This window comes from Patiria miniata, unplaced genomic scaffold, assembly GCF_015706575.1.
Source record: "Patiria miniata isolate m_02_andy unplaced genomic scaffold, ASM1570657v1 HiC_scaffold_19, whole genome shotgun sequence".
NCBI lineage: Eukaryota > Metazoa > Echinodermata > Asteroidea > Valvatida > Asterinidae > Patiria > Patiria miniata.
In genome coordinates, this window is record NW_024037057.1 from 5688942 (window position 1) to 5716204 (window position 27263).

General features: G+C 39.9%; 1 protein-coding gene across 4 annotated transcripts in view; it reads right to left on the minus strand.

The window, feature by feature from the left end:
* LOC119725503 (protein-methionine sulfoxide oxidase mical2b-like) overlaps positions 1-27263 on the minus strand; it is a 95536-nt gene that overhangs the window by 55544 nt on the left and 12729 nt on the right. The window contains exons 2-4 of one of the 4 annotated variants that reach the window (XM_038196912.1): positions 22258-22403; positions 5657-5818; positions 2825-2963 (exon numbers count right to left, since the gene is read on the minus strand). In XM_038196912.1, coding sequence (XP_038052840.1) covers positions 2825-2963; positions 5657-5803 — 286 coding nt within the window. In that variant the 5' untranslated portion in view covers positions 5804-5818; positions 22258-22403. Of the gene's footprint in view, positions 1-2824; positions 2964-5656; positions 5819-9042; positions 9497-15697; positions 15781-22257; positions 22404-27263 lie in introns of those variants that run through there. The other 3 variants (XM_038196911.1, XM_038196909.1, XM_038196910.1) reach the window with 3 other exon arrangements.

A 27263-nucleotide genomic window follows, 5' to 3' on the forward strand; every position in this document is an offset into this window, starting at 1 on the left:
ACAATCGGCAATGAGGAACAATGAGTCATTCTCAATCAATTAATCAAACCCAAATTTCATCAATCCATCTTTCAATCGAAACTCGAATTGGTTAACCAATGGCCGAATTTAATTACATGAATTCAAAGTTGGTTATGTAATAAATGTTATCGTTCTATTACTTGGGGGAAAAAAATAAGGCGGTCTCTCCATTACAATTTTTAATGAAAATCTCAACTATCAGTAAACCTAGTTTTGCACTTTAGTCTAAGGGTGTGCACAGGTATCAGTAGTCCGGGAACCAGGTACCAGATTGGAAAAAACAAACCCAAAAACAAACACAGGCAGTCGGGTACCCGGGTACCCTTACAGAACCCCAAGATTTTAAGCTTTGAAGTTGCTATATTATAGATTGTCCATACTCTGCACAATAATACTACCACACATGAGTGCATTGATACAGCAAGATACATGGTGATAAACATGTACAAGTGTGTACAGTGAGCTCAATAGGCCTGCATGTAGTTTTACAAACTTTGCATTTTCGAAAGCAATATAAACATGGAACTGTTTTGTTTTTCCAAATATATACAATGTATACATTTGTAGCCTGGTTCTCAGTTACTTCATGTACATGTAAGTAAAGCTTAACCCTAACCGCCCTGAATCCTCCAAAATCCTTTTTGCAAATTGGAGGAATTTGCAGGATTGAGGTTACATGGCAAAAGTGCGTTGCTGATTTCAGAGTACGCACTGTGTCAAGGTCTTGGGCCGGACCTTGTGTTGTTTATGCTCAGCCGTGCATAAATTTAGTCCTTGATTATACTTGACATCCTCCGCACTGCTCCAGGATGTCACTGCCTCTGCCTCAGCCTATTGACAGACATAGCCGGAGGATTTTGCAGGATTCAGGCAGTGGTCATCCCTCCATGGACCATATTCAAGAAATAACGGAGGAATTTGCAGGATTAAGGCTACATGTATATGCTATTTTTCCATGAGGCCAATTGGAGGATTTTGCAGGATTGAGGCTACATCCTAGCAAAAAGGCCTAGGGAGTAAGGGTTTTGGTTAAGGGTACTCAATTTCCATAATCTGGAACTGGTTCCTGACATCTGCGGTTGGGTACTACATGTACCGGTATGGTACCCAGTTCTGATCCACACACCTTAAACACATACGTGTACATCTACACTGCAAAAGACTTGTATTTTTCCCTTTAATTTAATCCATGCGCTCGCACTTCATTCTTATAACAGTCGAATGTACACACTGTGCGTCATGAATGCCTTGACATTTGTTTCTGTCATGTGACTCCCAAAGGAACGACGCGTTTAACTGAATCAATCGACAACCACCGGAATGCATCCAAGAACCGCTTAAATGCTCGCCGGCAAACTAATAATTGACGATGTTGCATTGCTAGAAGTGAACAGTTAGTCATCCGCACATAATAACAATGAAAACATGAAGCATGTGTAGGTAGGCCTAACGGTATTTTTGACTTGTCGGCTAAGGCTAGGGCATTGGCCACAAGGTGCTATTGAACGTTTTTATATCAAGCCACAACCACTGGCAAAACCTCCCGATTTCGGGTGAAAACCGCATCCTGGCGACATTGAAAAATCCTGTACATGTAAGTCAAACACTTAACAAACCACCCAACAAACAACAGAGTAACAGACAAGTACATAAAATACATGTACAGTCCAATCTCGTTAGTACAAACTCTGTTAATACAAAATTCTGGTTATAACAAACATAAAGCCTTAGTCCCGAATGTGCATTTATGTGCACAATGAATGGGACTGATGTTCCTCTTAATACAAAATTCTGATATAACAAACAATTTGGCCAGGTCCGAGCGAGTTTGTATTAACGAGACTCGACTGTACGTGTTCAAATAGAAAACATACAGAGTACATTTTTTTTTTCAGGTGAACATCAATCTTTACGTCCTGTCCTCTCTTTCCAATGTTTTTTTTTTTTGTTCTATCGCAATTTTAAAAACCTACTTTCATCCCGTATTATTAGTCGACTGTGATACAACAGTGGGAATTTTTTTTTAATGCAATTTTTTTTTTCAAACAAATGTGAGGCGCGCTGGCAAAATGAGACCGAACTGGGCAGAGGTCGAAATGAGGTTTTGCGGGTATTTGTTGCACTTCAATCGGGCATTCCGTTGACAAGTAATGGCTGTTTAAAGTTCGCATCTATTGACACGTCAAAAGAGTAAAATACTGAGAAAAAGGGCTTTAAAGTTTCGAGTTTTTTATTCGTGAAAATGAAAGATGCCAATTGTTTTTTCTTAAAAAAGCACTCTCATTCCAAAATTTTTATATTTCTTTAAAATATGTGTCGTAGACATACATGTATCAAAGATTACAAATATCAATAAATCTGAAAATCGAAAAATCATCTGATTTTTTTTTTTTTTTTTTAAATTTCTCTCCACTATGCCAGAAAGCCTCACAAATTACTTATTCAACTTCAAATTTAGAAGGCAGTCTATACATTTCCGCTAATACTGAACTCAGCACCCCCAAATATTTTACACCTTTAGAAAGCTCTTGTTCTGCAGAATACAGAAACGAAATATCTCATTTCGTAAAAATTCTGATTTATGCTCATTTTGTAGTGACGGGTCACATATTTTCTTGTTTAGAAAGCTGGAAAAAATCTACTTCAAGTTTGGTTTTTTTTACTCGCCCAAAATACCATCTGCAAAGCACTTTACAAATGATTTATTTTCTAAGCAATTTTTTTTTTTTTTTTGGCTTAGATATTTTCCGTGCTTATTTTTGTAACTGATTTCTGCACTGACCATGAAAATTGACAGTCTTACCTTTGTTGCTGTCCATGTCTTCTTGTGTCAGACTGATGCTCTTGGTGATCCGCTTGCGTTCCTGCTTCTCCTCCGCCACCTCACCGTTCACTGTGGAGTCCGTCTCTGTCGGCGGCAAGCTAAACTCCTCCGATGTTACCTGACGAAAACGAGACGAGAAAGCATCAAACACTGTATCACAGATCTCTTAACCATGGGCTCTGTGCACAAGTACCCCATCAACGGCCAGAAAGGGAGAGTTGGGGCGACCTACCACTAGACTGGTTCCCGATCTATCAACTGTGTATTTCGAATGTATCCAAAGATAGTGGAGGCGGGGATTAGTCTGGGAGACCATCGCAAGTTGAATTTCAACGTATTCGCGCGCTGCAACGCCTGACGCTCACGCGAAGATGCGGTGGCTATAACTTTTGCACATTCAGGAAGTCGTGCGTACTTCGTGCGCGAACCAGTACAGTATAGAAAGCGCAAGCCGAGTGTCCCATCCATGGAGCTCTCAATAGAGGTAAAAACGCCCCTCTTTTGTTTGCCCTATTTCTAGGGCCTCTCACACTATCTCAAATCCCTGTGTTGGATATGGGTCCAACACGGAGATTTTGTGAACCCCTTTCAAGCTAGCATGAATCCGACGCGGCTTCTACACGGGTAAAAATCTAACCCTGGTCTGGAGTCCGGACCAAGTTTGAGAGGCTCTACTGCAGTAGAAAAACCAGGAAATTTACAGCCGACCCATTGCACACAATGGTGAACATGTAAGTGGGAATGATGTATGCTTTGCCTACCCATGTTCTATGGGACCCGGTTCCACGGTGGACATTCGACATGGCTAGGCAATACGATAGTGAACGGGCCTACATGTACATGAACATATGGAGGAACCTGTAAATACTACATTTCTCCGTCCATCCAGATGTAAAGGAATAGTTTCAACACGATTCACGGCTGCAGGCTCCAAAATCTGACACTGTGTGAGAAGGTTAGATTTTGCTCCTATTAACACCGACAAAAACTTAAAAAGGCAAACAGTCCGGCACCTTTCACATGCTCTGCTTCGATGCTGTGATCATTGTACTGTCCTTCCGGGAACCAGTCAAATATGGCCACAGGCAATAATTGGTCTACAGACCCCGGAATCAATTTTCAAAACGCCACAGCACTCCTCTAGGTACGGTACATCTAAATGCAAGGTGGCTGGCGAAAATTTATGTAGTACAGGTGTTGGTGTTCTACTGTACGTGAACATGCACGTCTCTTTTGCCAATCATCACGGTGCGCAGTGAATGCCGCTGCCGCACGTCTGACGATGTATATGAGCAGACATGTGACTCAGAGACTAGCTAATTCATTGGCCTGGCTCCGTTTGGGGATAGGTTAATTCACCGTAGGGGAAAAATGAAGAAAGGTTGAGGATATGACGAAACTGTAAGTATGTAACTGATGATTGCCCCGAGCAACGGGGATAGGATTGGGAAGGGGGGGGGGGAAGGGGGGGGGGGAGAGTGCGCTCATGTGAGATGTGCAAGACAAAAACGTGGCTCAGTGGCAAGTGATTGTAATCAGGGAAGCAAGTAGGCTCTGATATCTTTACCTAAGGAACATAAAAGCATGTGTATGGTTCATAGTAGCCCCATAAATGTGGCCAATTTACTGGACTACCTCCGTAAATAAAGGCAAAACTTCCACCATGTACAAAAACATGTAGAACTTTGTCAAATTTCGGTTTTCACATTTAGGCTTGGTTTGTAGTTTATTTTTGCTTTAGAAGCATACTAACCCTTTTTATAAGCTAATCAGAAAGTGCTACCTTTTTCAGATGTCTAATTTCCGTGAAATTTCTAGATTCGTTTGCACACGTTTGCGTATCAAAATTTCAACATGAAATTTCACGAAAATTAGACATCTGAAAAAGGCAGCACTTTCTGATCAGCCTATAAAGGGGGTGAGTATGCTTCTTAAGCAAAAAACCTACAAACTAAGCCTAAATGTGAAAATAAAAATTTGACAGAGTTCGACATGTTTTTGTACATGGTGGAAGTGTGGTCTTTATTTACGGAGGTAGTCCAGTAAATTGGCCACATTTATGGGGCTAGGTTCATAGATGTTATTTATTATTCATCTACCGTAGCAATACAAACGTTAATCACATTTGAATGAGACATCAACCGAAAAAACAAAATAATAAATCAGCCCATGCTTAATTATTGAATTATTTCTTCACAATTTTGAATTATTAGCTGCCAGACAATAATTCCCATTCTCGCGGGGTAGGCTGGTTCCTGCCCCACAATCAGTATCAATAATGTACGGACTGGGGGCCAGTCTGCTCGCAAAGTGGATCTGTTTGTGCCCAAAATGAAAATTTTTTTCAGAGGTTTGCAGACGTCCCAAAAAGGAAACAAGGAGGGGTTTTTTTTGTTGGAATTAAAATACTAATTTATTAACAGAAAAAAGAGAATTTGTCAAAGACCACGGAGAATGCAACTTACAGAAAAAAAACTAACATAAGGGTACATAATAAACATGTCTTAGATCTAACAGCAAAGTACTGCATGTCCCGAGTCATGAATACTGCCCTCTATGTTATTGCACACAGCCAATAAGGCAAAGTAAAAAAAAAAAAATTAAGTATAAAAAAAAAAAGTTGGGGCTTTTTTTTTCAAAAAAGAAGGGACGGCCCCTTCCCCTCCCCCCCCCCCCCCAAGATGGCGAGTTTCCAAGATGGATTTTTCCATTTTCTAGACTCTTTTGACGATAAAAAATAAGGAGGTGGCCGGGAATGAAGGAGGCAGGCGAGGAAAAGAACCTGGTTTATTCATTTTTTTGGGCTCTCACCTTTGTTGCGGCGATCTCTTCTTCCACCATGGGCTCCTCCGTCTGCATGCGCTCACCTTCTTCTTCCCCCTCGGCCGTCTTCTCCTCAATCAGGACGTAGGCTTCACTCTCGTTGGACACGCGGGCCACGTCCGGTTCACTCATCATGTAGTCGCGGAACAACTGCGACAGGAGAGAGGAGGCAAGGAGAAGATTGCCGGCCATTAAGATGCACTTAGATGCTCTTGAGTCTCATCCCAAACTCTCAAAAAAATCTTGTCGGTGTCCCATCAAAGTGGATTGCTTAATTTTTTGTTCACATTGCATTTTTACCCTCCTTTTGTTTGATCTGTCACAGACAGACAAAAATTCCATCCTGTTCCCCTGCCACGCTTTTTACTTTTTACGCAGGCTAGTCAACAACAGTCAGATCATATTTCTTGTAGGCACTGTGACAGTCAAATTCCATCAACAGACAAAAGCAGGTGACTGGTAGGCACAGCTGGCTTATCAATCTCCTACAGTCAAAGCATAGCTATATCAGATTCCATAACAATCACAGCCAGTCGATCCTGCTTTATGAAGGCAGGGAGCGTTCAACTGTTAAAAACAGCCACTTGATTTATTTTGACTGCTGGGCTGTCCTTGTTGAAATTGCCAGCAAGAGAAGGAGGGTAACTAATTAACGCATACTGCATGCATATTGTAACTATTCCTTGAAAAATCGTCCACCATACACATGTATTTTTTTTTTCGATTAAGATTTGCATCCATATGTACATGTACATGAACAATCTGCTTTAGTCGGTATTTTAAAAAAATAGTCGTCCACATTTGCCTGGAGTCAAAGAAGTGTCACAGTTTAGAATGGTTTTCACTTTTATGTAGATTTATTGCATTGCAATTTAACAAGTTTTCTAAACAGTCAACAGGTTGTCCAACAGACTCAGACGTCGCTCTGACCAAGACCTCAACAGGTCCTGGGGCTGAGCCATTTTACAATTTTGCAGCATGCCTCCAGCTATAACAGACACAGACTGAGAAAAGTCAAACTGCTGACAATCGTTGGTACAACATGCATGGCATCGACCTTGCAGACAGGAAGATCAACAGGTAAGAATTAGTTTCCAAATTTCCAGCACCATTTCTAGAAAAGTAACTGATGACATTGGACGCACAAGAACGAAAACGATAAAATCGCAAGAAGGTTCCGTTTAAGACATTGAGTCGGAGGTTCGTCTGAAGGTCAAATCCGAGCTGCCCTTGTCTTGAGACAAGCCTATTTGGAAGAAACGATTAAAGTTCCAAATGCGACATCGCAAAAGAAGTCCGAAGTCAGTTTCCAGATGACATTGACCCAAACAACACACGGTAAGCACTGACTATCCGTGACTTGAGCAAATTGAGTATTGCTACATGTACCTAAGGGTGATACGACACGTACCAATATACGCACTGAAAAACGGCAGATCAAAAAAAATCTGAGATCATTTTACACGATGTTATCAACCTTCTATCCCCACTAATGGGCAAATTGTTACACCACAGAGGAGTTCCAATTCTCTCAGTCACCTGGGCTTAATCACATGCACTGCAGGGAGAAAGTACCACCTGCTGCTCAATGGGTTCTAGCATATCACAATTTTTAAACCGGGCTGGACCTTTTCTGATGGTGTGGTAAATTGCTTTCACTCATTGACAGATTAAAGTCCAGGGGTTTACAGCTGTGAAGGAATTTGGCCTGGTTGGTTGCTAGGCAACGCCTGCCCATGACAACGAAGTTTAAACAGTCAATGTAACAGGCCTCAGTGAAATGCTGTAGATCCACAAGCAGTCTGGTGCCACGGATACAATAAAGAAAGCCTCTTCAAATTACACAGGGTGGTGTCAGGGTACAAGACAATAATGGCCGCTGTTACATTACAAAAGTCATTACAGCATGCACGTCTTTCAGGTTCAAAGCCAAGTTAGCGACAACAGCGGTCTGGCGCCAAAGACACAACAGTTGAATCCTCAACAACAGAACGGGATGCTTTTGGGTACAAGACTAAAATGGCTGCCTGACGACACACTTTGAAATGCGAACACGTACAGAGTTTACAAAGCCAAATCTTTCCTCAATGGATTTCCTAAACCGGTGATGTGATAAGTGGTAACGGAACTTATCCGGCGGCGCGGTCGGTACCAAAACAAGGTTTTCGATTATCAGGTGGACTTGAAATAACAAAGGAAATGGATTACTTATCTTGGTGGGTTTTTTTTTTAGGAAACAGGATAGAATGTGGATGGATATCCTGTGCTAATGGGGACGTGGCCCACAGACATTTGTTGTCTTTCTTGTTAACGTCCTGTGGATGTGGTCCTGTCCTACACATCACTACAAAACAAGCATCAACAAGGTGTCGATGGTCATCAACCTAGCATCGACATTTTGCTTTTATTTTGGAAGGCTTTTAAACTATGTCTCTTGACACTGAAAAAATTTGCTAAGCTTAACTTGGACAAGAAAAAAGAAGCCCAAAATCAATTAATAAAAGTTTTTTAATTGTGAAAACTACATTTTGTAAGACAATAACAATATGTCATTGTCAAATGATACAAATTTACTACATGTATACTTGTGTGGTATGTACCATTATGACATAGGGGTAGGGGAAGTGTTTCTTAAATTTTTTGGTTTTATAAGGTGGGCTGAAATACGGTACCGTACATACATTTGTACATCATACATGTACCAGACTAGAAAGCACTCAGAGAGCGCACACCTCCGCCAAGGCTAAACAATTCCCCGCCATATTGTCAGTACATCCAAAAGAAACTCCCATAAATGGTGAAGAATCCTTACAAAAAAATCCTGGATCCAGACCCAGATTCGGATCACTTCCAAATTCTAATCGATTTGTACTTGTACCAAGGATCACCCCTAAAAAATGTTCATGCAAATCCGTTTTGAGTTATCATGTTAACAGACAAACCAACCGACCAACCAACAAAGTCTGGTGACAACATATCCTCCTTGGCAGAGGTAACAACATTCCAAAATAATAAATTATTTACTAATTAATGTATGGAAAAAGCCAACACGGACCCCCTGACCGCAAGCTCAACGTCTGCCCCCCCCCCCCCCTTTCCGAATTTTGGGAAAACAAAAATTCTCATTATTATATTAAATTATACAATATGCTGAAACAATCTGCCTTAAAAAAAATCACCATTGATGTTCAAAAGTTGTTACAAGATAAATGGTTGAAGCCTTGTTGATGTACTGACCAGTACTGTACATGTAATTGACATCTGTTTGTCAATATATGTTGACACAATTTTGTGTACACATAGGTATGCTGTGTACTCAAATTATTTTTGTTTATTTCCTCATTTACCACGGCGACACACCCATCAATATTTACCTGTTTCAATCCCGACAGTACGCCCTCATCATCGGAGCCATCTTGGCTTCTGCGCTTAGTAAATCGCGATCCCGAATCATGCTTCACCATATCAATGTACTGAATCTCGACTTTCCTGCCTCTTCTTGTTGTCGTCTTCATTAAAAAAAACCCACAAACTCCCAAACTCTCACCGGTAAACTATGTGAAAAAAAAAAGTTTCCAAAATTGTCTGAGTTTCAGCTTTCGAAGATCCTAAGCCACCTAATCCTCGTCTCCGCAAAAATGGACTTTTTAGACCATGCAGAAGCACCGCGCGAACAATACAGACTCGTACACCAGGACTAAACCGGTTCCCCGCACAGGGCTCGTAGATATGTACCGGTACGTGCACTTACAAAAACGTATTCACAGAAATCACACACCCAGTGCCAGTGGGGGCTCAGCCACTATTTGTTACAGGCAAGACTGCCATTCAAGCTCCAGCGTTCCGCCCTAGTGGAGTTTTTGTTCTCAAACAATGTACCTAGCCTGAGCTGGGTGGGTCAACAATTAACCGCCTGTACATTACTCTAACCAAAGGCTGTCTGATCTGTCTGCAAGGTACAATAGAACTCAAGGGGACAGCTTTTTTTTATTGTAAGCTTACTACAATAACATCTAGCCTTTCGGTTGTATAATTCTATATTCTTCCAAAGCTGAGGCCATGGAGTTTTGAAAGGTGCGCTCCCTTTTGTCAATAGAAGCTAATTTAACAGTTTCCCCTTGGGCCATAAAGCACCTTGAAGAATGCTGTTCAAAATAAAGACATTAATTCTCAGAAGCACAATTCTTTTAACTAAACGTCACAGGGGAAGTCATTTTGGCGTCATGTAATTGTTCTTTATAATGCAATCATGTAATTGTTCTGTATAATGCAAACATTCTTGTACTCGCAAGAACTCTCAATGCAAATGAAGAACTGGGTTTTTTTAAATTGTGAATTACTGGCATATTTACAGGTCCTGTCAGTGACAACACATCAATAAATAAGATCACTTTTGAGTCTTGTTACCTGTATGCAAGCTCATTACATCAATGTACATGTACACAAAAATGCATTGAAAAGTGCCAGGATCTTTTTTTTTACAACCACTGATGAGAAACAAGGATATTGTTATCTACTGCCTTTAAAAAAACCCAACAAGGCCAGGCATACAATGCATTTATTACCCAACTTATAATATAGTTACTGTTAAATGGCGAAACACAAACCCATGCAACCAGGGGCCACATTTTGAACCACATTTGGGCCACATTAACGGAACCTTGGACAAAAATCATTCACCTGTTTTAAGCTCAAAACTTGCATTGAGGCTTACAGAGGATAGTTTACAAAAGAAAAGCTACATGTACTGTAAGTAAGCTACAACTTGTCACATGAATATTTTTTCAGGCAAATTCTCAGGAAAATGTCATAAACTTGGCACTCAACCTAGAGTAAGGTGGGGGATAGGGCCTTAAAAAATTTGTTTACGGTACCCCCACCTTCCTTGGTACCTGGATTTTTAAGGCCATTTTTCTGACCTCAAACTTTTCGTGCCAAAATTGGCCACAAATAATGTACAATGTATGCTGTAAAAAATCTTCTCCGTGAAACTTTTCAGTGTGTTACTGGTTAATTACACAATGAAACAGGTTAATTAAACAAAAAATTGTCAAAGGTACAAAAATGTACCTAAAGTAAACAAAGTAAGTATAAAAACTGAAAAACACACAAAAAAATTACAAATAATAATTATTATCCTTCCTACCCAGTACCTGTATGTACCTGGATTATTTTTAAGACATTGCCACAATTTTTTTTTTCTCTCGGCCTAAACTTTGACCTTGCCATACAGATCTTTCAAAAACCACTGGTCATGCTGGTAGGTTTTGTTTGAGGGATTTTGTATGATTCCCATTATCCACGGAGCCAATTGTCCTGTCTAACATATCAAAGCATGCAGATTTATACGATCTCGCACCTCGGCTAATCGGAGTCGACTTTACTAAATCGTGACGTCATTTCATTCCCAAATCAGGACTAAATGTTTGATTGGTCAATTGGAATGCAGTGTTCTGTTATACAGCAACGTACGGGTGTGTAAAATTTAACATATAATACAGAGCGCTTGACCACAGCCTTTGTTGCTGTGTCTAAGCGCCAACTGATTGGTCAAAATTTAGAGGTCAAGATGCGGTTGTCTTGCATAATTAATCAGCGAATCTGCTCAAATATTACATAGACTAGTAGCATTGCTGCTTAGTCAGTGACCCTTCCTTTATCCTCCAAATTCTCTAACTTTCGTGGGAATCCAAATCACACGCTTTTTGTCATTCAACTTTTCAAGGGCATCGAGCTGACAGTAACAGGGCTATTGACATACATTTATCATTGGAACATATTTTATCAAAATTTTCATTCATCTTAAATGAATAGAAACTCTGAGGTCTACATCCTTTTGGGGGGTTAAAATTTTCGTTAGGCACTTTGGAAACGTTTAAACTGTTCAATGCCCTTCCTGACAACTGAGGGCGCTGTGACTGTGATGTGTACGGCATAAACTCTTTGTACATATAAGGTTTTTCTGTTCAAATCATGAGCCCCAAAATTTGCTCAATTGATGAAAAAAGAAAGAATGAAAATCACTGTTTTGTTAATGAATATGGAAATTGGCATCTTCTATTGCTCAGAATAGCTGATTAAATGACTCCAAACTATAATAGTGATGTTTAAAAGATGATCTTTTGCTCAAACAATTGGCTTTACTATCGTGGTCAGAAATTGCCTCCGATCGTGCCACAGAAATTGCTTTTCTATAACTGCATGTCTTCTCAACTAAATCCCCCATTTACATTTAACTCCCCACATTTTCAACCCCAACACTACGCCCTTCCCGATCTATGATCGGGTAAATCCTTTATTACATTATATGTCAAATCCAAAAAAAGGCATCAAAACGCCCTTGACAATAGTGATATGAAGGTTAAAAATAACTTTTGATCGAGCGATTGCATTTCAAAAGAAATCTGTTGGAAAATTGGAAAGATAGTTCAACATGACTTACAGATTGAGGTTCACCTGAAAACAAAAATCGACCACTGTACGGCAATTTCGGATTTGATCATTTTTGATGCTCATTTTGTAGTGACGGGTCACATACATGTACATTAACCCTAACCCCCTAGGCCCTTGTTGCTTACAACCATCCTCAATCCTCCAAAATCCTCCAAAATTTTTCAACTCCGCCTAAATTTTTCAAAATTGTCAGACAGTCCTGCCTCAAAATGCATTCATCCTCAATCCTCCAAAATCCTCCTCATCCCAAAACTTTGCACTCGTGTTTAAATGAAGGATAACCAATGCCAAATCCTTCAAAATCATCAGACAGTCCTGCCTCAAAATGCATTCATCCTCAATCCTCCAAAATCCTCTTGTGCTTCATTCACCATTCATCCTCAATCCTCCAAAATCCTCATGTGCTTCAATCACCATTCATCCTCAATCCTCCAGAATCCTCATTTGATGATCACCATTCATCCTCAATCCTCTAGAATCCTCCAAAACCGCCAGGAGGATTTTGGAGGAGTGAGGTGGGTTAGGGTTAATAATAATAATAATAATAGTGCTACATGTATATAGCGCTTTATACCAAAGGTCTCAAAGCGCTTCACAATTATTACCCCTGTTCATCAGGCCAGGAGACCAGTTTCTGCAGCAGCTTGAGATCAGTGCAATCTGGTCTCTACCTTCACAGGTACCCATTTATACTCCTGGGTGGAGAGAGGTAATTGTAGTAAAGTGTCTTGCCCAAGAACACAAGCACCATGTTCCCCGTCCGGGTTCGAACCCACGTACCGCGGCAAGTGAGTCGAACACCGTAACCATTGGACCACAGGGCTCCATCGTGTATACAATGAACATATACAAAACATACAGTACATGTGCAGTTATTGCCAAAATACCGGTAGAAAATTTCAGCACAGGTAACAAGTGTATTCAAACTCACACTTATCTAAACTTTGTTGATTTACACCCTAGTGCAAGGGGCGGGGTGTCAAAAAACCCGAGCCTGTTTATTTGTTTGTGTGTAAACACATCCTGGTGCAAAGGTTCGACACAGCACTTCAAATGATACCCAGTATGCAAATGAAGGTGCAAATTTAATAGCATGGTGTATACACATTGTACGGTTGCAAAGTTTTAAATTACATGTATGTGTACAGTGTACATGCATAGTGCATAGGTCTACAATACGTGCCGGTACATCCAATGTACAGTACCGGTACATGTATACATTGTACATTTGTACATGTATGTCCAACTTTGCTTTTTACATGTATTTAAAATAAGGGGGGGGGGGGGGTTTCCTAAGTTCTACATTCATTTGCATACCTGTACACTGTAACAATAGAAGATGTCCATAAAGACACTTGAAGACCTCTGTGCACAATGGTATCGGTAGATGACATTTTTGACCACTTACCGTACATGTACGAGAGTGTTTTTTTTAGACACATCGTGAACGCAAACACTAGACCACTGGTTCAAGTGCGCACATAAGCATGAAGTAACATGTTGCTCGTGACCATCCGAGCGCACCGTTGTTACCGTACGTCGCCTTCATTGGCTACAAATTCGAGCATGTATAAATTTCAAACTTCTTGTCATTGTATACAAATGTATCAACTCTATGGCACCTTCATATCTCCAAGAACTCATCTCTTTCAACACATCTGTCTATGCCACCCGCTCATCATTTGACAAAACACGTCTCCATAACCCCCAAACTAAGTCGCGTACTGGAGATCGTGCCTTTCAAGCCGCTGCTCCCCAGCTGTGGAATTCCCTTCCCCGTGACATCCGGGAAGCCAACACACTTCAGCTCTTCAAAAATAGACTCAAAACCCATTTACTTGTTTAATCATGCCATATGTTATTTTGCTTGTTTTTTTTTTTTTTTTTTTTTTGGTATCTGTATCAATGCATTTTTTGTTTGTATCTTTAATTATTTTTGTCAGTTTTTGTAAAGCGCTCCGATCTTTGTGGGGCGCTTAGCCATGGTCAATGCTCTCGTCGTTATTCGTCCCGTACGCGGTCAATCGTCGGCATATATCCTCACGCGCTATGCACATGTATGCATGTAAAAATACAGCGCGAACAGCGACCTCACGCGGCCACTATTTTTATGCAAATCAGTTGAGGACGATCTCGAGCCTTGGTTCAATCATCGGCCAAAGCTTATGTTTTTCTTTACTTTGCGCTAGATTTCCAGCGCACGACCTCGTATGCGAATACAGATGATGTAGGCGGGGCTAATATGTGGAGTGTCCAATCACACCTTGGTAAATCCAGACGTCATCAAATTATTTGCAGCTATTCCACCTTTTGCGGACGTGACAGGAACCACAGTTTTTGTGCATTGGTGCCGTGTGCAGAGACACACAATTACGAGTATGGATTATGTACGGTGCCGGCCACGTTTCACTATGCAAGTTTCCACGCAACGATCGACCAATAAGAAAACGACATTTAAGGTCAGCTAAGGCTATTAACATAATGAGCACCACCCCCAAAACCTCACATGGACGATTGAACCAAGGCTCGAGATCGTCTCCAACTGATTTGCATAAAAATAGTGGCCGCGTGAGATTGCTGTTTCAGCTGTATTTTTACATGTATGTGCATAGCGCGTGAGGATGTATGCCGACGATTGACCGCCTACGGGACGAATAACGACGAGAGCATTGACCAAGGCTATGGGGCGCTATAGAAATGCCTACATGTATATGTATGTATGTATGTATGTATGTATGTACCGGTATGTAAGTACCCGTACGCAGGAATAATTTCTTAATTGTGCACAGACCTGTTGCGTCTTTGCGCAAGCGGAAGGCACCGGACGCCAGTGCGTACAAAGTGTCTCTGCAATTGTGATGTTAGTGGTCCCGTCCCAACTCTCTCTTTGCAACCGTTGAGGGGGTACTTGTTGACGAAGTCCCATACTGAATCTGTATAGCTGTGAATTTCATACTTTCTATACAGGGTGAGTCAAATAAAACGAAACCCAAGTGTCGGGACCATTGTTTAACTTTTAGTGAAGTTCTGCATGTTGCACTTTCAGAATCTAGGATATGAAAGCCCAATTCATAAGCTTTCTTTTAGTATAAGAATCATTTAAATCACTCACGTACTTTTCAAGTTACAGAATTTTAAACACAACCCAAGGTAAGTGTTCTTTCAACAAAACGAAAACAAATCACATGGGATGTGTGTGAGTTGCTTTCGTTATGCTGAATAAACGCACACTTCTTTTGTGATCCGTGGACAGAACTTTAAAACGGTGGTTGTGTTTAAAATTCCGTATCTTGAAAAATGAGTGATTTGAATGATTCTTAAATACTAAAAGTAAGCTTATAGGCCTAGGCTTTCATATCCTAGATTTTCAAAGTGCTACATGCAGAACTTCACTAAAACAATAGTCCCGACATTTGGTTTTTTTTTTTTTTACTCACCTTGTAGAGGGGAAAACAAGTCTGCCCCGCTTTCCTTTTTTGTCATGAACAGTATGTAAACATAAAGTCTGTAACCCTGCTAAGTAACACAATTCTCCTGAGAGCAAAACTAAGCCGATTTCTCCCTACAAGTACTTACAGTCTGAAGAAAATCCATGAAGACTTGTAGTGGTATCTACAGCACTATAACCAGCAACATAGCTATACGGACATGACAACAGGTTTAGTAACATACCAGTACATGTACTGGTATATTATTAGCATCGCCGCAACTGTCCAAGTACCAGCAATACCATCAACTACAACTTCACAAATCCCAAAAATAACATTTGGGGCCTGATCGAGTGCCAGTGCATTGTGGGCCGGGACGCTTGCCCCAAATATCACACAGCCGTCTTTTGTGATAGTGAAGAGCAATCATCGTCGATGACGACTCCCGGCATAGTTTGGTAGCTAGGCTCTTTTAAGGGCAAACAAAAAAACTGTGGACACTTCATTATCATACGAATCCGTGTCAAAGATTTCGACATACAAGTGTACATGTACCGGGGGTACACCCCAAAAAAATAAAAATACACAAAATAAAAAACAAAACACTGCTTTTAAGGCCCCCCAAAAAAGTCTCCGGTTTCTGGTATGGAGCTTGCCCAAAAAGTGGTGCGGCGACGCGGCTTTTTTTTTTTTTTACCTGTTTTTTTTTGCTTGAAATGTCGGCTGATGACTGCAAATGGTGCCCGACTAAACTTAGTGCAAATATTATGGGAGACCAGAGAGGCCACATAAAGCTTATTCTCGATCATAACCCCATCTAAAAACACGTTAAAATTGTCCAGCAGCAGGATTCCAGTCAAACCAGTGAGTTTGGCGGTTTTGAGACATCATCTTTCATTGAAAATTTTTTTTTTTCATTTTGCCGATGCGCATGGCTACAGCGACGCGCGCGCATACCAGAAGCTGGAGACTTTTTTTTTTTGGCCTAAACAAGTTCGCCATGTTTCAAAGCTGGGCTTCGCCTCGAGATTTGCCTTTATTTACTTCTAGTTCTATGGTAAACTCATTTTAGCTTCTTTTTTTTTAACCCCTAACCCTGCTCAAACCAACAGAATCCAACTAGTTTACATTATTCTGTTGGAATCTGTGGGATTGAGCAGTAAACAATCGGCCTATTCCTGTTGAAATCTGTTGGATTCAGCAGGCAACTGAAGCAATCAGAGTCGGATTCTGTTGGGTTTTGGTGTAAATAACGGTATTGTTGGGGATCAAATAACGCCAAGAAAAAAAGGCACAATTGGATGCTGTTTGGATTGAGCATTCCAGTCATCGGTACGTTATGGTGCTGGGGAACTATGAGGGTTAATAATAATAATAATAATGGCTTCTTGTATAGCGCTCATGTCTGTCATGAAGTGACGCTCCTGGCTCTCCAATATTACCCTGACTTTAGCACGGCTGCCATTACGGCGCTCAAGTGAAGGAATTTCTCCCTACCAGGTACCCATTATTAACTACTCCTGGATGGAGAGAGGCAGTCGTAGTAAAGTGCCTTGCCCAAGAACACACGCACCATGTGTTCCCCGTAAGGATTCGAATGGGAAACATGGTGCTTGTGCACTTGGGCAAGGCACTTTACCGTGAGTTTGAACCCAAAAAGCCTTGTGCCTCGCCTACTGGTGGTGGGATTTAAATCTGGATGTTTTAATATTAGGTTTAAAGGGAATATCATTTGCTTTTGCTGTAATTTTCAGAAATGGATGGAATTGGGGGGTTGGAAATATATAGCAAATATAGTTACACTGACTTTTTTGAGGTTTTGGGTTCGAAAATGCTATAAAAACCAAGAAAAACAATCATTTTCCTGTAGTCTGGTTCCCTGACTCCATATAAGAAGAAACAGAGCAGTTTACGTACAATGGGGAATTGTAAGGTCAGGGAACCAGTCTAGCTGGCTTGTACCCGTTCATAGGTGTGTAATCGATTGCAAACAAGTGCGATGGTCAATTGGGGCCAGTATTTGAAAAAAAAACCCATTTTTTTTCCAATGCTGGTCGGCCGACCAGCGTTGGAAATTGGTACAAAAATACCACTTTTCTTGAAAATGACAGTATACCAGGTGCCATGATTTTACAGGATGCTTTACACTGTCATTCACTAAGAGTCCAGCAAGGTATTTCAAAATGATTTGGTAGTTTTATTTTTGGATGTTTGCAAATGATGTATTTTCCCTTTAACTACTCCTGGGTGGAGAGAGGCAATCGTAGTAAAGTGCCTTGCCCAAGCGTACACGCACCATGTTCCCCGTCAGGATTCGAATGGAAAGCATGGTGCTTGTGCACTAGCCATGGGCAAGGCACTTTGCGGTGAGTTTCAACCCAAAAAGCCTTGTGCCTCGCCTACTGGTGGTGGGATTTAAATCTGGATGTTTTAATATTAGGTTTAATTCCACTCCTCGGTTCTGATTAGGGAAACCGGATATTCAAAACCAACTTTACAAAAATCAATCGTTCCATTTCTAGTGTGGCACAGGCAATTTTGTTTAAGTGAACAACTGGAACATCCCCCAATTTGCTCCATATGGTCTCTGATTGTAACCATGATCTTTTCGGTTCATGAACAGCCTGCCCATTCGACTGATCGAGTTCCCACCGCTTTTTTTTTCAGCATTACAGCCCTGGAGCGCATTTAATGTGGCACCTCACTCGTCACTTTTTGTTGGCATGACTGTGAGCTGAACGGGAACTTCCGGTGAAATAAAATTTACCGTCATTCGGTTTGATTTTTTATTTTAATTTTTTTTTAGAATAACCGGATTTTGAAGTCTCTGATTTTTCCCACCACTAGGTACCGGTAGAACCTCTCAATCGTGGTCACATGTACATTGTAAGGTCGGATTCCGTAGAGCACAGGCCTGTAACTGTGTTGGATTCTTGCTAATTAATGTGAAAACAGTTCCCCAAACCTCTGTATTGGACCCGGAGATTTGGGATAGTATAAAAGACCCTACCTGCCTACAGAAACAATTCTCGACAATGGCATCATATTATTTAATTTTCTGCAAATTCAATGAAGATCTACATGTATGTACATGCCTATTACATATTTTGCTAAAATATCTCAACAACCGCTAATTTACAAACGTATGTCATATTGTATTAACCCTAACTCCCTAAGCCTTTTTGCTAGGAAGTAGCCTCAATTCTGCAAAATCCTCCAATTGGCCTCATGGAAAAATAGCATATAACCTCAATTCAGGATTCAGGGCGGTTAGGGTTAAACCAACACACATTATGAAACTAAATTTACCTTCATTTCACATTTTTTTGTCTAGCATTAACCCTAACCTCACCTAAAGCTACAAAATACTACTCAGTAGTAACCTGTAGTTTGCATTTCTTTCCATACAAGTGTGCACAACACATGTATTATTCTGTGGTATTTGGTCCTTGACCCCCAGTGAGCCCTTAGGATGTTAGGGTTAAAGACATCCCATGTAGTCTATTTTTAGTTTTTGTGTGTGTGACACGCAACACATTTTGATGAGAGTAAAAGAAATTGAATAAAAAGTACATCCGACCCATGATAATGTACCAATGTGGTCACAGATACCTGAGGGGCTTTTAAATTTATGTAAACCTAACTGTAGTGAACAGGTGCAATGGTGTCAATATATATTCAGGGGGTAAATTATAAATAAATAATTTGAGGACCGATGTGTGAATAGTATTCATAACCAAACTGAAACTAGGGACCGTATTTATTTTCCTTTATGCGAGAGCTACACAATGTTTACTTAAATATGTTCATATTGTTTATGTTGGGTTTTAAGCCGTGGAACAGGAACAGTCTATAAAATAATGAAATGGTTTGGCATGTTTGGAGGATTGGATTTCAATATATTATTACATATATGGGCAATTCTTTGGTAACGGAATTACGGAATTTTGTCACTTTGTCGAGGATTATTCTTTCCCAAGAAAATATGTTCTATGCTAGGCAACTAATCTAAACATGGAAAGGGAGCCAAGACCCAATAGAATTGATTGACCGCTAAAAAAAAAAAAATCCCACAAGATTACCCTTTAAGGGGCGGAGCTTAATATCGGTAACGGAATTACGGATGGAGGACAAGCATATTTGAGTTCTTGCATAAATTAATAAAACTCTCTGAAGTTTTGAAATTTTAAAATTGGACACTACCTGTTATTTATAGAGTTCAGGGGTGTTGTTAACTACAATGCAGAACAAAGTTGAAAAAATAATCACTCTTTTCATAATTTGCATTTTAATCACGGTAACGGAATTACGCCTGGGCGGTAACGGAATTACGCCATAGGTTTACATGTAATAGGTAAATGCAATACTTTTACATTGAATTCAACATAAACTCATCACAATACAAATGTTAGAAGTTTATAAAATGCCACAAGGGGAAAGCTAAGTGAAAATTAGCAGATCAAAATGTAAATGTAGGCCTAAACATGTCTGGGCTTCATTTTTTAGGTCAAAGGTCAAGGTCAAATGAAAGCAATATGTATATGTATATTTTTTTTTACCGAGAAAATCTAATTTTACTATGAACAATTGTGTTATCGTATTTCACTAGTTTATCGTGGAAAATACAATAAAACTGCACTGGTTGGCATCTCTGAGCAAGGGAAGATGTTAAGTTATGCCAAGTAGAAGTACAAGTACAGTCTGGTACTCAACTTTCATATATACTTGTTGTGGAATATATTTTCTGTGGGTACCAGACAACGGCTTTGGCAACACATATTTAAAGGGAATGTACATCATTGGCTTTTGCTGTAATTTTAAGAAATGAACTTTTTGAGGGGTTAGTATAATAGATCAAATATTGTTACACTGACATGTTTGAAGTTTTGCGTTCAAAAATGCTGGAAAAACCAAGAAAAACAAAACTGTCCAAGTAGTCTGGTTCCCTGACTCCACTAAAGGTAAAATGGATCAATTTATAGATGCCAGAAAATTGGAGGATAAGGGAACCAGACTAGCTGGCCTGCACCCGTTCATGAACATGTAACAAATAGCAAACAAAATTTGGACTGGAAAGAGTGTAAAGTTGGAGCAGTAGTTGAAAAATAGTTAGGTTTTTCCAACGGTGGTCGGCCGACCACCGTTGGAAATGTATACAAAAATATCATTTTCTTGAAAATTACTTCACACCAGGTGCCATAATTTTACAGGATGCTTTAGACTGTCATTTACCAACATCCTAGTAAGGTATTTTGTAAAAACTTGGTAGTTTTATTTTCTGATGTTTGAAAATGTTGTATATTCCCTTTAAGCATCCAAACAACTATTAGCATTTTTTAAATAGTAAAAAAGAAAACGTAAAAGTAAAAAATATCAATGGAACACCTGATTATTTTTAATTATATAATAGCAAATTAAAGAGGGAAATGATTTAACAAGTAATTTAGTATTTAAAGTTATCGTCCAAGGTTACAAGCAAATCTCCTATTTAATAATATGTCATGTACATAATCTGGAGGAAATGTGCATACTTTGTGCATGCGTAATTCCGTTACCGTAATTCCGTTACCGTTTCGTAATTCCGTTACCACTTGGAAAAATGCCAAGAAATTACTATTTTAAAGTTTTTATTTTTCATTTATGTTTATAGTAGGGTCTTTTCTCAACATACATGATTTGAAGAAAAAAAACAAGAAAATTTGTGAAATAAGTAACTTTTGCCATTTTTTCGGTAACGGAATTACGTGCTAATTTTGACATTTTTAAATGAAGGCCTACACTATATATATATGTATATTTATATTTTTAGAATTTTTTTTAATGACCCTGAGTAATGTTAGTAACTTGTAACATCATAAAATAAATCAAATCTTTTCCCTATAACTCAGAAAGTAATACATACACTAAATTTTATTTTTTTACCAAATCTGAAAGTTTTTAATCATAAATTGCAAAAATCACTGTTTTCACCAGAAATATGTAATTTTTTTCAATTTCGTTTTTTGAACTGAATTCCCCATTTAATTGAGGTCTGGAAAAAGTACAAAAAAGGTTTAATATGTAAATATTTATTTTTGACATTTTTTGCTCTCCCATGGAGAATTGCCCATAGGCCTATTATCACCTGAAATACATTGTATTAAATTATATTTATTCACCAATAAATTCATGAAACTATAGTGCTGAGGTTCGGACAGTACAGGGAGTAACAGGCAGGAAGGTTTGGGGCAGTACAGGATGTAAAAAGCAGGGTGGTTTGGGGCAGTACAGGGAGTAACAGGCAGGGTGGTTTGGGGCAGTACAGGGAGTAACAGGCAGGGCGGTTTGGGGCGGTACAGGGAGTAACAGGCAGGGTGGTTTGGGGCAGTACAGGGAGTAACAGGCAGGGCGGTTTGGGGTGGTACAGGGAGTAACAGGCAGGGTGGTTTGGGGCAGTACAGGGAGTAACAGGCAGGGTGGTTTGGGGCAGTACAGGGAGTAACAGGCAGGGTGGTTTGGGGCAGTACAGGGAGTAACAGGCAGGGCGGTTTGGGGCAGTACAGGGAGTAACAGGCAGGGCGGTTTTGGGGCAGTACAGGGAGTAACAGGCAGGGCGGTTTGGGGCAGTAAAGGGAGTAACAGGCAGGGCGGTTTGGGGCAGTAAAGGGAGTAACAGGCAGAGTGGTTTGGGTTGCTACAGGAAAAAATGTACCGGGAGGCTCAACTTACCACTGGTATTTAGGATTAAAATTGGAAGCTGCTGGGGCCACGAAGCTCACAGTACGCAGCGATGTTCACATGTACAAATCAATGATGCAGCCTACTGTTATAACATCCACTCACACTTCAATTCTGTTGAGAGACGCTTTTATGATCTACAGGAAAAAATACAGAAGAAAAAATTACTTACATTGAAGTTCCCTGATACACACTCAGGCACCCCCTCCCTCCCGAAGAAAAACTGCTAGACTTCAACACTCTGGCTAGTATCTTGGCTAGTTAGAAAGCGACTATGATACAGTGTATGCTTGCAGATTTTGCTAGACAACACTGTGTTTTGCCCTCCAGATTCTGACCAATCAGGGGCGCCTTCTAGCGTGTCTACGGTAACGCGATGATGTTTGAGAAAAACATTGCAGCTATTGACCAATCAACAGCTTTGGTCATTCTACTCTAAATGACGTCACAACTTCTAAACCCGGCTCTCATTGGCTGGCGTGCCGGGTCGCATAAAACTTTTGATGCACGGATATATCAGCGGTTTGTAGTGTGGTTCTGCACATGTAAACGTCTGATATCCTTGGCCAGGCTTTAGAAAAATCCTGGATCTTCTTTGTACACACAGTTTGTACTTAATTTTTTTTTTATAGTTCTTTGGAAAATATAGGCCTTCTATTATAAGGCAAATGTACTTTACCAAAATACACAAATAGTTTTGACAAAACTATTAACAACTGACACTTTAGAAACTTACACAAAACAGTATCGTCATTACCGAGCCCCCTACATGTACGTCAAAGTTTACGCAAAACGGTAATAAAGGGCAAAGTCACCACAAACATATCATTGACTTTTGATCTTGTCGCTCAAAAACAAACAAGTTTTTATTGGGTTCCGGGGGGGTTTTCATTGTTTATTCTAGGAGTATAAAGTAAAGTGTGATCTATTATGCGTCTCTGTTCAGTAGAATTTTAGGCTTATGTACATGACACACTCACACCGTGTCCCACCAGGGAGTGATTTTAGTCTGTTAGCACTGACGTATATTTTGTGTACACAGAGTAAAATGTGCCTGCACAAGATGGGGCGCAATTAAAGTTTTTATCAACATTCAGCAAATCAAACTTGCGGGCCGTGACCATTTAAGGAAATCGTGCGAGTGAACTGTGATCTTTTTTGGTGATAACAATATACTGCATGATAGGTGTACATGTACACCAGTACTACGAGAATCTTTGTAGTAACGCTACAATTTAAAGAGGGGTAGGGACTGGGTGGTGGAGGGGTGGGGTTTTGGCAACGTTTTGAAAGTTTTTTTGTTCTTATACTGCAGGAGAACAAAGTGAATGTCCACACAAGGTAGTGTGTTTTGTTATTTTTAGTGAGCCATTCTGGTCAAACGAAACAGAACTAGGCATCGAAATGAGGGTACGCGGATTATAAGGAAAGAGAATAAAATTCTCCTTACAATACTTTGTAAGTTTGTTGAACATCATCGGACATTTTGTTGACACGTTATGGCTGTTTAAGATCGCCATTTATTGACATGTCAAAAAGGTAAAACACTGAGAAAAAGGCCTTTTAAAAGGGTACATCATTTGCTTTTGCTGTAATTTTCAGAAATGGATGGAATTGGGGGGTTGGAAATATATAGCAAATATAGTTACACTGACTTTTTCAAGTTTTGGGTTCGAAAATGCTATAAAAACCAAGAAAAACAATCATTTTCCTGTAGTCTGGTTCCTTGACTCCATTTAACAAGAAACAGAGCAGTTTACATATATTGGGGAATTGTAAGGTCAGGGAACCAGTCTAGCTGGCTTGTACCCGTTCATATGTGTGTAATTGATTGCAAACAAGTGCGGTGGTCAACTGGGGCCAGTATTTGAAAAAAAAACAGTTTTTTCCAACGCTGATCGGCCGATCAGCGTTGGAAATTGATACTAAAATACCACTTTTCTTGAAAATGACAGTATACCAGGTGCCATGATTTTACAGGATGCTTTACAATGTACACTGTCATTCACTAACAGTCCAGCAAGGTATTTCAAAATGATTTGGTAGTTTTATTTTTTGATGTTTGCAAATGTTGTTTTTTCCCTTTAAGTCATGAACGTTTTGTACATGTAATCATGAAAATGAAGGATGCCACTTGTTTTTCATTAAAAGTGCACTTTTATTCTACGATTTTTATAAAATTTCCTTTAAAATATGTGTAGTAAACACATCAATAAATCTGAAAATAAAAAAAAAATAAAAATCACGCCCATTCTGTTTTTCCTTAAAGGCACAAGTTTTTATTCCACGATTTTTATAAAATTTCTTTTAAAAAAATTGTATAGTAAACACATCAAAGATTACATACATGTATCAATAAATCTGAAAATATAAAAAAAAATATAAAATAATCACACCCATTCTGTTTTTTGCAATTTTTGCAACAGCTTGTGCCCAACAGCCACGCCAGAACGCCTCAAGTTTAAACGGTACAACTTTTATTTTACAGCAATAAAAACAAGTAAGAGACTTCACTCATGCCATCACCCAGGCTTTTGCAATTTACACGACAGCTTAAACCGTTAAAGAGGCGGAAATTCTCTTGGACACCCTGTGGGATTGCCGCGGTTCACCTTCTCATTTCCTAATGGGATACCTGGCTTTCCTCAAGTAGGAAAAACAAAACAAACCAAAACAACCCGAAGAAACTAAGGCAGAGTTCTATTCAGTAGGACTCTAGTACTTAAGAGACCGTTTATTTAGTGCTGCAGTGGCACATATATATACCGGAAAAATAGTGGGGGCAGTTGACATTTTGCCATTTTTCTTTACAAACCGCCCCAGACTGGGGCTACTTTCTATCAGAAAAATGACGCTTCTAAAAATTCTTTGTGGTCCAACTCATGTGGGGATTTTGAAAATTTCACTCACATCAGCAAGAATCTAATACACAGCTTAGTACGGTACGTGGGTCAGGCGCTCTGTACCTGGGTAAAATGCAATCCTGGTCGGGACCAGGATTGAGAGGCTCTACTCAGGGTAGAAAGTCCAAAATCGAACAATGACGCTAAACGTGCAACCTGGTGTTAGCGTCAGCGGCGGCAGAACTAGGGAGCCAGGGGGGCCATTGCCCCCCCCCCCTCCCACTTGTTCCACGGGGAGGCATGGTCCCCCACTCTTGGTAGGCCCCACAAAAGCGCACTCTTGGAAAAGTTTGCCCCCCATTGATGAATGCATTATGAGTTTTAGCCTCCCCCCCCCCCCTCCCCGCCCCCAATTTTCAAAAGTGGTGGTGAATGGTACCGGATGCCTTGCCTAAATGTGTTCGATGGGACCCGCGGATACGTTGGACCTACCGGTATGTTAATGTCAACACGGGTAGGGAAGACAATGGTGTGAAATTTCATTTTGTTCAATTTGTCAACCAACATTGACCAAAGAGGGATGGTTTTAATTAGCCTAGAACAAAAAAAAGAGCTCCCTAAAATGTGTATTGTATTCACTGTGCATCTCGGCAATACAAGTTTGAGACAGCTTGAAATACTCGTCACATGTTTAGTACATTAAGCGGTACACTGAAATCTACACTCAAGTGGAACTGCAAAATTGGGCCACATTAGAGTGGTACATTCTCTGAGGAGTTGAAAGATGGGGATTTAAAAACGAGCTCTGGTACCGGTACATCTGTCTAATTGAAGTGGGGGGGTGGGGGTGAGAGGACACAGCCAGGCGGGAGCATCACCTTGGTGACAGGGGAGGGGGCATGATTGCAGTCTAAGGAGACAAAGGCACAAGGGGAACATGATGATGTCGTCATCCGCTCATGAATTATGCATGATTTATGGTCTGGCTGTCCAGTCTTCAATGTGTACGTACTGTGTCGTATGTGAATTAATGTCTACCACATGTAAGAATGGTCTAGCAAAAAGATTTGACATATATAGGGGGAGATGGGGGTTAGTTGGAACACGGGGTTAGTTGAAACAATGAATTTTTCTTGATCATCTTAATTAAATTTTATAAAATGTTGCCCTCAAGAGATGTCCCTTAGCAACAGTCATCTACCATATTGCCTGCAGCAACACTGCAACAATAGCGCTCAAGTGGGAAAGATAAGTTTGTTTTTTCACCTTTTGAGTAATTTTTTTAACATTCAAAAAATGTGTACTTTCTTAATGATGTTTATAGATAACAGTGACTAGTGTGGGGGTATTATATGCTCCAGTACTAAGCTACAAAATAAGGTTAAAAAGATATGTTATTGGAGCCCCTGTTTTGTAGAGTGAGCAAACAAATGTCACATGGGCCACTGGGGCTAGTTGGAACATTTTGATGGGGGCTAGTTGGAACATAATGAAGATAATTGAGGAAATATTCTGACTTGGCAAACAATTTTGAAAGCACATAGACAGGTCACGTTGACCTTACCTCAATTTTATGCAAGCTTTTCATGTTATTTTTGGGGAGTTAAATTTCCCGTTTTGATGTTTTCTTTTTATGATCAGGCTTGTAGCTGACTCTTGCCTCGCAATTTTCCTGTGTTTTTTTGTCTTGGTGCGGTTTGTGCCATTTCTTGCCAGTTTGTTAATTAAAAAAAATGTTAGGAGCATCACCAGTGCTTGGAACAATTATTTTACTTGAAACTCAAATATAAATGCAGTTTTTAAGTAATTGTAGTATACTTTCAGATTAACAGCACACCAAGTTCCAACTTACCCCATACCATGTTCCAACTAACCCCATAGGAGGGGTTAGTTGGAACGCATGTCGAAGTTGTGATCAAGATGGATTTTTTAAATAACCATCAACAATTCTGAGAATTTTATATGCTACATTTGCAACACACATGTGTATGAATAAATTGGCATAGTTGTTGTTTCTTGAAGAAAACCTGTTTGTGTTATGGATAGGTTTTTGTGAAAATCGTTCCAACTAACCCCCGTCTCCCCCTATAATACCATGAATACCTGTAAATTGTTTTGACAAGACACTGGACATTTTTGACACTGTGTGACTTT